The sequence below is a fragment of the Oncorhynchus mykiss genome, chromosome 3 (genome assembly GCF_013265735.2).
Source record: "Oncorhynchus mykiss isolate Arlee chromosome 3, USDA_OmykA_1.1, whole genome shotgun sequence".
Classification (NCBI taxonomy): domain Eukaryota; kingdom Metazoa; phylum Chordata; class Actinopteri; order Salmoniformes; family Salmonidae; genus Oncorhynchus; species Oncorhynchus mykiss.
Window position 1 is genome coordinate 9774877 of NC_048567.1, and position 13091 is coordinate 9787967.

The window sequence follows — 13091 nt, forward strand, 5'->3', positions numbered from 1 at the left end:
GTCATGATTGCAACACCCACCCGTAGCACGCGCTCCAGCAGGTGTATCTCACTGATCATCCCTAAAGCCAACACCTCATTTGGCCGCCTTTCGTTCCAGTTCTCTGCTGCCTGTGACTGGAACGAATTGCAAAAATCGCTGAAGTTGGAGACTTTTATCTCCCTCACCAACTGTTTATATTTATTTACTTTTCTGCTCTTTTGCACACCAATATCTCTGTACATGACCATCTGATCATTTATCACTCCAGTGTTTTACCATGTCTTCTTATCATGCATTTGTACCATGCGTTATTATCGTGTGTTTTTATTATGCATTTGTACCATGTGTTATTATCATGTGTTATTATTATGCGTTTTTACCAATTGTTATTATCATGCGTTATTATCATGCGCCTTTACCATGTGTTATTATCATGTGTTATTATCATGCACTTGTACCATGTCTTATTATCATGCGTTATTACCATATGTTATTATCATGCGTTATTACCATATGTTATTATCATGAGCCTTTACCATATGTTATTATCATGCGTTATTACCATATGTTATTATCATGCGTTTGCACCATGTGTTATTATCATGCGTTATTGTGATGTGTTATTATCATGTGTTATTATCATGCGTTATTACCATGTTTTATTATCATGCGTTATTACCATGTGTTATTACCATGTGTTATTACCATGTGTTATTATCAGATGTTATTACTATGTCTTATTAATATGCGTTTGTATCATGTGTTATTATCATGTGTTATTATTATGTGTTTGTATCATGTGTTATTATCACGTGTTATTATTATGCGTTTGTATCATGTGTTATTATCATGTGTTATTATTATGCGTTTGTATCATGTGTTATTATCATGTGTTATTTTTATGCGTTTGTACCAATTGTTATTATCATGTATTATTATAATGCGTTTGTACCATGTGTTATTATCATGCGTTATTGTGATGTGTTATTATCATGTGTTATTATCATGTGTTGTTATTATGTATTTGTACCATGTGTTATTATCATGTGTTATTATTATGCATTTGTACCAATTGTTATTATCATGTGTTATTATTATGTGTTATTACCATGTGTTATTATCATGTGTTATTACCATGTGTTATTATTATGTGTTATTACCATGTGTTATTATTATGCGTTTGTACCAATTGTTATTATCATGCGTTATTATTATGTGTTATTACCATGTGTTATTATCATGCGCCTTTACCATGTGTTATTATCATGAGCCTTTACCATGTGTTATTATCATGAGCCTTTACCATGTGTTATTATCATGAGCCTTTACCATGTGTTATTATCATGAGCCTTTACCATGTGTTATTATCATAAGCCTTTACCATGTGTTATTATCATGCATTTGTACCATGTGTTATTATCATGCGTTATTACCATATGCTATTATCATGCGTTTGCACAATGTGTTATTATCATGAGCCTTTACCATGTGTTATTATCATGCGTTATTACCATATGCTATTATCATGCGTTTGCACCATGTGTTATTATCATGTGTTATTATCATGTGTTATTATCATGCGTTATTACCATGTTTTATTATCATGCGTTATTACCATGTGTTATTACCATGTGTTATTATCATATGTTATTACTATGTCTTATTAATATGCGTTTGTATCATGTGTTATTATCATGTGTTATTATTATGCATTTGTACCATGTGTAATTATCATGTGTTATTATTATGCGTTTGTGCTATGTGTTATTATCATGTGTTATTATTATGCATTTGTGCCATGTGTTATTATCATGTGTTATTATTATGCGTTTGTACCAATTGTTATTATTATGTGTTATTAATATGCGTTTGTATCATGTGTTATTATCATGTGTTATTATGCGTTTGTATCATGTGTTATTATCATGTGTTATTATTATGCATGTGTACCATGTGTTATTATTATGCATGTGTACCATGTGTTATGGCTTGTCATGTCTTGTGCTGTTAGTTGATGTTTCCTGGATCAGTTTCTAACTAACCTCTGTCCCTTCTCAAACCCTCTCTCTCTCTCTCTCTCTCTCTCTCTCTCTCTCTCTCTCTCTTCCCCACCTCTTTCTCTCTCTCTCCCCTGCCTCCCTCTCTCTCTCGCTTCCCTACCTCTCTCTCTCTTTCTCTTCCCTGCCTCCTTCTCTCTCTCTCTCTCTCTCTTTCTTTCTCTCTCTCTCTCTCTCTTCCCCACCTCTCTCTCTTTCATGCCTCTCTCTCCCGCTGCCTCTATCTCTCCCCTACCCTCTCTCTCTCTTCCCCACCGCTCTCGCTCTCGCTCTCTTCCCCACCGCTCTCTCTCTCTTCCCTACCTCTCTCTCTCTCTTCCCTGCCTCCCTCTCTCCCCCGCCTCTATCTCTCCCCTACCATCTCCCTATCTCCTCCCCCTTCTCCCCGCTCTCGCTCTCACTCCCCCCACCCCAACCCTCCAGTCTGCCAGTATCCGTGAGGAGCGAGGGGATGAGGTGGAGGTGGAGCTAACAGACAGCCAGAGGAAGCTGACCCTGTCCAGGGAGGAGGTCCAGAGGATGAATCCTCCCAGGTTCAGTAAGGTGGAGGACATGGCTGACCTCACCTGTCTCAACGAAGCCTCCGTCCTACACAACCTCAGAGAGAGATACTACTCTGGCTTGATATACGTCAGTGTACATTACACACACACACACACACACACACACACACACACACACACACACACACACACACACACACACACACACACACACAGGACACAATAATACATAAACTCAAACTTGCACAGCATACAAGGGAGAAGTGAAAGTCAAAACAGATGTGTAACAGATGTGTATACAGTTGAAGTCGGAAGTTTACATCCACTTAGGTTGGAGTCATTAAAACTCGTTTGTAAAGTCGGTTATAGTTTTGGCAAGTCGGTTAGGACATCTACTTCGTGCATGAAAGTCAGGAAAGTCAAAAGAAATCAGCCAAGATCGCAGAAAGAAATTGTAGACCTCCACAAGTCTGGTTCATCCTTGGGAGCAATTTCCAACGCCTGAAGGTTCCACGTTCATCTGTACAAACAATAGAATGCAAGTATAAACACCATGGGACCACGCAAACGTCATACCGCTCAGGAAGGGGACATATTCTGTCTCCTAGAGATGAACGTACTTTGGTGCAGAAAGTGCAAATCAATCCCAGAACAACAGCAAAGGACCATGTGAAGATGATGGAGGAAACAAGTACAAAATTATCTATATCCACAGTAAAACCAGTCCTATATCGACATAACCTGAATGGTCGCTCAGGGAAGAAGCCACTGCTCCAAAACCGCCATAAAAAAAGCCAGACTATGGTTTGCAACTGCACATGGGGACAAAGATGGTACTTTTTGGAGAAATGTCCTCTGGTCTGCTGAAACAAAAATAGAACTATTTGGCCATAATGACCATCATTATGTTTGGAGGAAAAAGGGGGATGCTTGCAAGCCAAAGAACACCATCCCAACCGTGAAGCACGGGGGTGGCAGCATCAGGAAGTTAAAGCTTAGTCGCAAATGGGTCTTCCAAATGGACAATGACCCCAAGCATACTTCCAAAGTTGTGGCAAAATGGCTTAAGGACAACAAAGTCAATGTATTGGAGTGGCCATCCCAAAGCTCTGACCTCAATCCTATAGAAAATTAGTTGGCATTACTGAAAAAGCGTGTGCGAGCAAGGAGGTCTACAAACCTGACTCTGTTACACCAAGTCTGTCAGGAGGAATGGACCAAAATTCATGCAACTAATTGTGGGATGCTTGTGGAATGCTACCCGAAACGTTTGACCCAAGTTAAACACTTTAAAGGCAATGCTACCAAAAACTAATTGAGTGTATGTAAACTTCTGACCAACTGGAAATGTGATGAAAGAAATAAAAGCTGAAATAAAAGCTGAAATAAATGATTCTCTCTACTATTATTCTGACATTTCACATTCTTAAAATAAAGTGGTGATCCTAACTGGCCGAAGACAGGGAATGTTTACTAGGATTAAATGTCAGGAATTGTGAAAAACGGAGTTTAAATGTATTTGGCTAAGGTGTATGTCAACTTCCAACTTCAACTGTATAAGCACAAGATGTGTGTGCGTGTGCGCGCGTGCGTGCTTACGTGTGTGTGCGTGTGTGTGCGTGTGTGTGTGTGTGTGTGTGTGTGTGTGACTGTGTGTGTGAGAGAGAGAGAGAGAGAGAGAGAGAACAGAAGTCCCCACAACAATAGTAAACAAACAAACATTTTACCAACTGGGGACATTTTGTTAGTCCCCACAAGGTCAAATGCTATTTCTTGGGGGTTCAGGGTTAAGGTTAGAAATAGTGTTAAGGTTAGAATTAGGTTTAGTGTTAGGAGCCAGGGTTAGTTTATGGGTTAGGAGTTAGGGTTAGTTTATGGGTAAGGGTTAGGAGTTAGGGTTAGTTTATGGGTTAGGGTTAGGAGCTAGGGTTAGTTTATGGGTTAGGGTTAGGAGCTAGGGTTAGTTTATGGGTTAGGAGTTAGGGTTAGTTTATGGGTTAGGGTTAGGAGTTAGGGTTAGTTTATGGGTTAGGGTTAGTTTATGGGTAAGGGTTAGGAGCTAGGGTTAGTTTATGGGTTAGGGTTAGGAGCTAGGGTTAGTTTATGGGTTAGGAGTTAGGGTTAGTTTATGGGTAAGGGTTAGGAGTTAGGGTTAGTTTATGGGTTAGGGTTAGGAGCTAGGGTTAGTTTATGGGTTAGGGTTAGGAGCTAGGGTTAGTTTATGGGTTAGGAGTTAGGGTTAGTTTATGGGTTAGGGTTAGGAGTTAGGGTTAGTTTATGGGTTAGGGTTAGTTTATGGGTAAGGGTTAGGAGCTAGGGTTAGTTTATGGGTTAGGGTTAGTTTATGGGTAAGGGTTAGGAGCTAGGGTTAGTTTATGGGTAAGGGTTAGTTTATGGGTTAGGGTTAGTTTATGGGTAAGGGTTAGGAGCTAGGGTTAGTTTATGGGTTAGGGTTAGTTTATGGGTAAGGGTTAGGAGTTAGGGTTAGTTTATGTTTATGGGTAAGGGTTAGGAGCTAGGGTTAGTTCATGGGTTAAGGTTAGTTTATGGGTTAGGGTTAGGAGTTAGGGTTAGTTTATGGGTTAGGGTTAGGAGCTAGGGTTAGTTTATGGGTAAGGGTTAGGAGTTAGGGTTAGTTTATGGGTAAGGGTTAGGAGTTAGGGTTAGTTTATGGGTTAGGGTTAGGAGCTAGGGCTAGTTTATGGGTTAGGGTTAGAAGTTAGGGTTAGTTTATGGGTAAGGGTTAGGAGCTAGGGTTAGTTTATGGGTAAGGGTTAGGAGCTAGGGTTAGTTTATGGGTTAGGGTCAGGAGTTAGGGTTAGTTTATGGGTGTGGGTTAGTTTATGGGTTAGTGTTAGTTTATGGGTAAGGGTTAGGAGTTAGGGTTAGTTTATGGGTATGGGTTAGGGTTAGTTTATGGGTAAGGGTTAGGAGTTAGGGTTAGTTTATGGGTATGGATTAGTTTATGGGTTAGGGTTAGTTTATGGGTAAGGGTTTGGAGTTAGGGTTAGTTTATGGGTAAGAGTTAGGAACTAGGGTTAATTTATGGGTAAGGGTTAGGAGCTAGGGTTAGTTTATGGCTTAGGGTTAGGAGTTAGGGTTAGTTTATGGGTAAGGGTTAGGAGCTAGGGTTAGTTTATGGGTAAGGGTTAGGAGTTAGGGTTAGGAGTTAGGGTTAGTTTATGGGTAAGGGTTAGGAGTTAGGGTTAGTTTATGGGTTAGGGTTAGTTTATGGGTTAGGTTTAGGAGCTAGGGTTAGTTTATGGGTAAGGGTTAGGAGTTAGGGTAAGGGTTAGGAGTTAGGGTTAGTTTTTGGGTTAGTGTTAGGAGCTAGGTTTAGTTTATGGGTAAGGGTTAGGAGTTAGGTTAAGGGTTAGGAGTTAGGGTTAGTTTATAGGTTAGGGTTAGGAGTTAGGGTTAGTTTATGTGTAAGGGTTAAGAGTTAGGGTTAGTTTATGGGTAAGGGTTAGGAGCTAGGGTTAGTTTATGGGTAAGGGTTAAGAGTTAGGGTTAGTTTATGGGTAAGGGTTAGGAGCTAGGGTTAGTTTATGGGTAAGAGTTGGGAGTTAGGGTTAGTTTATGGGTTAGGGTTAGGAGCTAGGGTTAGTTCATGGGTAAGGGTTAGGAGTTAGGGTTAGGTTATGGGTTAGGGTTAGTTTATAGGTAAGGGTTAGTTTATGGGTAAGGGTTAGGAGTTAGGGTTAGGGTTAGGAGCTAGGGTTAATTTATGGGTAAGGGTTAGGAGCTAGGGTTAGTTTATGGGTAAGGGTTAGTTTATGGGTAAGGGTTAGGAGTTAGGGTTAGTTTATGTTTATGGGTAAGGGTTAGGAGCTAGGGTTAGTTTATGGGTTAGGGTTAGGAGCTAGGGTTAGTTTATGGGTTAGGGTTAGGAGCTAGGGTTAGTTTGTGGGTTAGGGTTAGGAGCTAGGGTTAGTTTATGGGTAAGGGTTAGGAGTTAGGGTTAGTTTATGGGTAAGGGTTAGTTTATGGGTAAGGGTTAGTTTATGGGTAAGGGTTAGGCGCTAGGGTTAGTTTATGGGTAAGGGTTAGGAGCTACGGTTAGTTTATGGGTTAGGATTAGTTCATGGGTTATGGTTAGGAGTTAGGGTTAGTTTATGGGTTAGGGTTAGGAGTTAGGGTTAGTTTATGGGTAAGGGTTAGGAGTTAGGGTTAGGAGTTAGGGTTAGTTTATGGGTAAGAGTTAGTTTATGGGTAAGGGTTAGGAGTTAGGGTTAGTTTATGGGTTAGGGTTAGTTTATGGGTTAGGGTTAGGAGCTAGGGTTAGTTTATGGGTAAGGGTTAGGAGTTAGGTTAAGGGTTAGGAGTTAGGGTTAGTTTTTGGGTTAGGGTTAGGAGCTATGTTTAGTTTATGGTTAAGGGTTAGGAGTTAGTTTAAGGGTTAGGAGTTAGGGTTAGTTTATGGGTTAGGGTTAGGAGCTAGGGTTAGTTTATGGGTAAGGGTTAAGAGTTAGGGTTAGTTTATGGGTAAGGGTTAGGAGCTAGGGTTAGTTTATGGGTAAGAATTGGGAGTTAGGGTTAGTTTCTGGGTTAGGGTTAGGAGCTAGGGTTAGTTTATGGGTAAGGGTTAGGAGTTAGGGTTAGTTCATGGGTAAGGGTTAGGAGTTAGGGTTAGTTTATGGGTAAGGGTTAGGAGTTAGGGTTAGGTTATGGGTTAGGGTTAGTTTATGGGTAAGGGTTAGTTTATGGGTAAGGGTTAGGAGTTAGGGTTAGGGTTAGGAGCTAGGGTTAGTTTATGGGTAAGGGTTAGGAGTTAGGGTTAGTTTATGGGTAAGGGTTAGTTTATGGGTAAGGGTTAGGAGTTAGGGTTAGTTTATGTTTATGGGTAAGGGTTAGGAGCTAGGGTTAGTTTATGGGTTAGGGTTAGGAGCTAGGGTTAGTTTATGGGTTAGGGTTAGGAGCTAGGGTTAGTTTATGGGTAAGGATTAGGAGTTAAGGTTAGTTTATGGGTAAGGGTTAGTTTATGGGTTAGGGTTAGTTTATGGATAAGGGTTAGTTTCTGGGTAAGGGTTAGGAGCTAGGGTTAGTTTATGGGTAAGGGTTAGGAGTTAGGGTTAGTTTATGGGTAAGGGTTAGGAGTTAGGGTTAGTTTATGGGTTAGTGTTAGTTTATGGGTAAGGTTAGGAGTTAGGGTTAGTTTATGGGTAAGGGTTAGGAGCTACGGCTAGTTTATGGGTTAGGATTAGTTCATGGGTTATGGTTAGGAGTTAGGGTTAGTTTATGGGTTAGGGTTAGGAGCTACGGTTAGTTTATGGGTAAGGGTTAGGAGTTAGGGTTAGGAGTTAGGGTTAGTTTATGGGTAAGGGTTAGTTTATGGGTTAGGGTTAGGAGCTAGGGTTAGTTTATGGGTTAGGGTTAGGAGCTAGGGTTAGTTTATGGGTAAGGGTTAGGAGTTAGGGTTAGTTTATGGGTAAGGGTTAGGAGTTAGGGTTAGTTTATGTTTATGGGCAAGGGTTAGGAGCTGGGGTTAGTTTATGGGTTAGGGTTAGGAGCTAGGGTTAGTTAATGGGTAAGGGTTAGTTTATGGGTTAGGGTTAGTTTATGGGTAAGGGTTCATTTATGGGTAAGGGTTAGGAACTAGGATTAGTTTATGGGTAAGGGTTAGGAGTTAGGGTTAGTTTATGGTTCAGGGTTAGTTTATGGGTAAGGGTTAGGAGTTAGGGTTAGTTTATGGGTAAGGGTTATGAGTTAGGGTTAGTTTGTGGGTAAGGGTTAGGAGCTAGGGTTAGTTTATGGGTTAGGATTAGTTCATGGGTTAGGGTTAGGAGTTAGGGTTAGTTTATGGGTTAGGGTTAGGAGCTAGGGTTAGTTTATGGGTAAGGGTTAGGAGTTAGGGTTAGTGTATGGGTAAGGGTTAGGAGTTAGGGTTAGTTTATGTTTATGGGTAAGGGTTAGGAGCTAGGGTTAGTTTATGGGTTAGGGTTAGGAGTTAGGGTTAGTTTATGGGTTAGGGTTAGGAGCTAGGGTTAGTTTATGGGTAAGGGTTAGGAGTTAGGGTTAGTTTATGGGTAAGGGTTAGGAGTTAGGGTTAGTTTATGGGTTAGGGTTAGGAGCTAGGGTTAGTTTATGAGTTAGGGTTAGGAGTTAGGGTTAGTTTATGGGTTAGGGTTAGGAGCTAGGTTTAGTTTGTGGGTAAGGGTTAGGAGTTAGGGTAAGGGTTAGGAGTTAGGGTTAGTTTATGGGTTAGGGTTAGGAGCTAGGGTTAGTTTATGGGTAAGGGTTAAGAGTTAGGGTTAGTTTATGGGTAAGGGTTAGGAGCTAGGGTTAGTTTATGGGTAAGAATTGGGAGTTAGGGTTAGTTTCTGGGTTAGGGTTAGGAGCTAGGGTTAGTTTATGGGTAAGGGTTAGGAGTTAGGGTTAGTTCATGGGTAAGGGTTAGGAGTTAGGGTTAGTTTATGGGTAAGGGTTAGGAGTTAGGGTTAGGTTATGGGTTAGGGTTAGTTTATGGGTAAGGGTTAGTTTATGGGTAAGGGTTAGGAGTTAGGGTTAGGGTTAGGAGCTAGGGTTAGTTTATGGGTAAGGGTTAGGAGTTAGGGTTAGTTTATGGGTAAGGGTTAGTTTATGGGTAAGGGTTAGGAGTTAGGGTTAGTTTATGTTTATGGGTAAGGGTCAGGAGCTAGGGTTAGTTTATGGGTTAGGGTTAGGAGCTAGGGTTAGTTTATGGGTTAGGGTTAGGAGCTAGGGTTAGTTTATGGGTAAGGATTAGGAGTTAAGGTTAGTTTATGGGTAAGGGTTAGTTTATGGGTTAGGGTTAGTTTATGGATAAGGGTTAGTTTCTGGGTAAGGGTTAGGAGCTAGGGTTAGTTTATGGGTAAGGGTTAGGAGTTAGGGTTAGTTTATGGGTAAGGGTTAGGAGTTAGGGTTAGTTTATGGGTTAGTGTTAGTTTATGGGTAAGGTTAGGAGTTAGGGTTAGTTTATGGGTAAGGGTTAGGAGCTACGGCTAGTTTATGGGTTAGGATTAGTTCATGGGTTATGGTTAGGAGTTAGGGTTAGTTTATGGGTTAGGGTTAGGAGCTACGGTTAGTTTATGGGTAAGGGTTAGGAGTTAGGGTTAGGAGTTAGGGTTAGTTTATGGGTAAGGGTTAGTTTATGGGTTAGGGTTAGGAGCTAGGGTTAGTTTATGGGTTAGGGTTAGGAGCTAGGGTTAGTTTATGGGTAAGGGTTAGGAGTTAGGGTTAGTTTATGGGTAAGGGTTAGGAGTTAGGGTTAGTTTATGTTTATGGGCAAGGGTTAGGAGCTAGGGTTAGTTTATGGGTTAGTGTTAGGAGCTAGGGTTAGTTAATGGGTAAGGGTTAGTGTAACGGTTTTCTATATGAGAAGGAGAGTCGGACCAAAATGCGGCGTGTCTATTGCAATCCATGTTTAATGAATTAACACACTAAACACAAACACTACCAAAACAATAAACTTAACAAAACCCGAAACAGCCTATACTTGTGTATCCTAACACAGAACAATGACATCAGGACACTAAGGACAATCACCCACGACAAACTCAAAGAATATGGCTGCCTAAATATGGTTCCCAATCAGAGACAACGATAAACACCTGCCTCTGATTGAGAACCACTTCAGACAGCCATAGACTTAGCTAGAACACCCCACTAGCTACAATCCCCATACAAACACACCACATACAAAAACCCATGCCACACCCTGGCCTGACCAAATAAATAAAGATAAACACAAAATACTTTGACCAGGGTGTGACAGAACCCCCCCCCTAAGGTGCGGACTCCCGAACGCACCTCAAAACAATAGGGAGGGTCCGGGTGGGCGTCTGTCCATGGTGGCGGCTCCGGCGCGGGACGTGGACCCCACTCAATCAATGTCTTAGTCCCTTCTCCTCGCGTCCCTGGATAGTCCACCCTCGCCGCCGACCATGGCCTAGTAGTCCTCACCCAGAACCCCACTGGACTGAGGAGCAGATCGGGACTGAGGGGCAGCTCGGGACTGAGGCAGCTCGGGACTGAGGGGAAGCTCAGGAGTGAGAGGAAGCTCAGGAGTGAGAGGAAGCTCAGGAGTGAGAGGAAGCTCAGGCAGGTTGACGAATCTACCATATCCTGGCTGACTGGCAGATCCTGGCTGACTGGCAGATCCTGGTCGACTGGCAGATCTGGAAGAGTCTGGTCGACTGGCAGATCTGGAAGAGTCTGGTCGACTGGCAGATCTGGAAGAGTCTGGTCGACTGGCAGATCTGGAAGAGTCTGGTCGACTGGCAGATCTGGAAGAGTCTGGTCGACTGGCAGATCTGGAAGAGTCTGGTCGACTGGCAGATCTGGAAGAGTCTGGTCGACTGGCAGATCTGGAAGAGTCTGGTCGACTGGCAGATCTGGGAGAGTCTGGTCGACTGGCAGATCTGGGAGAGTCTGGTCGACTGGCAGATCTGGGAGAGTCTGGTCGACTGGCAGATCTGGAAGAGTCTGGTCGACTGGCAGATCTGGAAGAGTCTGGTCGACTGGCAGCTCTGGCTGCTCCATGCTGACTGGCTGCTCCATGATGACTGGCAGCTCTGGCTGCTCCATGCTAACTGGCTGCTCCATGCTGACTGGCAGCTCTGGCTGCTCCATGCTGACTGGCTGCTCCATGCTGACTGGCAGCTCTGGCTGCTCCATGCTGACTGGCTGCTCTGGCTGCTCCATGCTGACTGGCTGCTCCATGCTGACTGGCTGCTCCATGCTGACTGGCGGCCCTGGCTGCTCCATGCTGACTGGCGGCCCTGGCTGCTCCATGCTGACTGGCGGCCCTGGCTGCTCCATGCTGACTGGCGGCCCTGGCTGCTCCATGCTGACTGGCGGCCCTGGCTGCTCCATGCTAACTGGCAGCTCTGGCGGCTCCTTGCAGACTGGCAGCTCTGGCGGCTCCTTGCAGACTGGCAGCTTTGGCGGCATCCTGCAGACTGGCAGCTCTGGCGGCTCCTTGCAGACTGGCAGCTCCATGCAGACTGGCAGCTCCTTGCAGACTGGCAGCTCCTTGCTAACTGGCAGCTCCTTGCTAACTGGCAGCTCTATGCTAACTGGCAGCTCTATGCTAACTGGCAGCTCTATGCTAACTGGCAGCTCTATGCTAACTGGCAGCTCTATGCTAACTGGCAGTTCTGAACAGGCGGGAGACTCCGGCAGCGCTGTAGAGAAGGAAGGCTCTAACAGCGCTAAACAGGCGGGAGACTCCGACAACGCTGGAGAGGAGGGCTCCGACAGCGCTGGACAGGCGAGGCGCACTATAGGCCTGATGCGTGGTGCTGGCACTGGTGGTACTGGGCCGAGGACACGCACAGGAAGCCTGGTGCGGGGAGCTGCTACCGGAGGGCTGGGGTGTGGAGGTGGCACAGGATGGGTTAGACCGTGAAGGCGTACTGGAGATCTTGAGAGCGGTGCTGGCACAGGACGTGCAAGGCTAGGGAGGTGCACAGGAGGCCTGGTACGTGAGACTGGCACCATCTTAACCAGCCGACTAACACGCACCTCAGGACGAGTATGGAGCGCTGACCCAGGTGCCATCAAATCCCCGACACGCTCCGTCGGGCGAATTCCATGTTTAAAACACCAACACAGCAACTCCCTCATTTCTCTCTCCTCCAATTTCCCCATTAACTCCTTCACAGTCTCTGTTTCGCTCACCTCCAACACCGGCTCTGGTCTCCTCCTTGGCTCCTCACGATAAACAGGGAGAGTTGGCTCAGGTCTGGCTCCTGACTCTGCCACACTCTCCCTGAGCCCCCCCCCAATAAATTTTTGGGGCTGACTATGGGGCCTCCGTCCGCGCCGCCTTGCTTGCTTCGCAAACTCCATTCTCCTATATCCTTCCGCGCACTGCTCCATCGAATCCCAGGCGGGCTCCGGCACTCTCCCTGGGTCGACCGCCCACCTGTCTATCTCCTCCCAAGAAGTATAGTCCATACTGTACTCCACTTTGGGCTGTTCCTGCCTGTTGACACGCTGCTTGGTCCCGTTGTGGTGGGTGATTCTGTAACGGTTTTCTATATGAGAAGGAGAGTCGGACCAAAATGCGGCGTGTCTATTGCAATCCATGTTTAATGAATTAACACACTAAACACAAACACTACCAAAACAATAAACTTAACAAAACCCGAAACAGCCTATACTTGTGTATCCTAACACAGAACAATGACATCAGGACACTAAGGACAATCACCCACGACAAACTCAAAGAATATGGCTGCCTAAATATGGTTCCCAATCAGAGACAACGATAAACACCTGCCTCTGATTGAGAACCACTTCAGACAGCCATAGACTTAGCTAGAACACCCCACTAGCTACAATCCCCATACAAACACACCACATACAAAAACCCATGCCACACCCTGGCCTGACCAAATAAATAAAGATAAACACAAAATACTTTGACCAGGGTGTGACAGTTAGTTTATGGGTTAGGGTTAGTTTATGGGTAAGGGTTCATTTATGGGTAAGGGTTAGGAACTAGGGTTAGTTTATGGGTAAGGGTTAGGAGTTAGGGTTAGTTTATGGTTCAGGGTTAGTTTATGGGTAAGGGTTAGGAGTTAGG

General features: G+C 44.2%; 1 protein-coding gene across 7 annotated transcripts in view; it reads left to right on the top strand.

Moving 5' to 3' along the window:
* LOC110508601 (myosin-10) overlaps positions 1-13091 on the top strand; it is a 113492-nt gene that overhangs the window by 6077 nt on the left and 94324 nt on the right. For all 7 annotated transcript variants that reach the window (XM_036968290.1, XM_036968284.1, XM_036968312.1 and 4 more), the window contains exon 3: positions 2463-2669. In XM_036968290.1, the coding sequence (XP_036824185.1) occupies positions 2463-2669 (207 nt within the window). The remainder of the gene's footprint in view (positions 1-2462; positions 2670-13091) is intronic.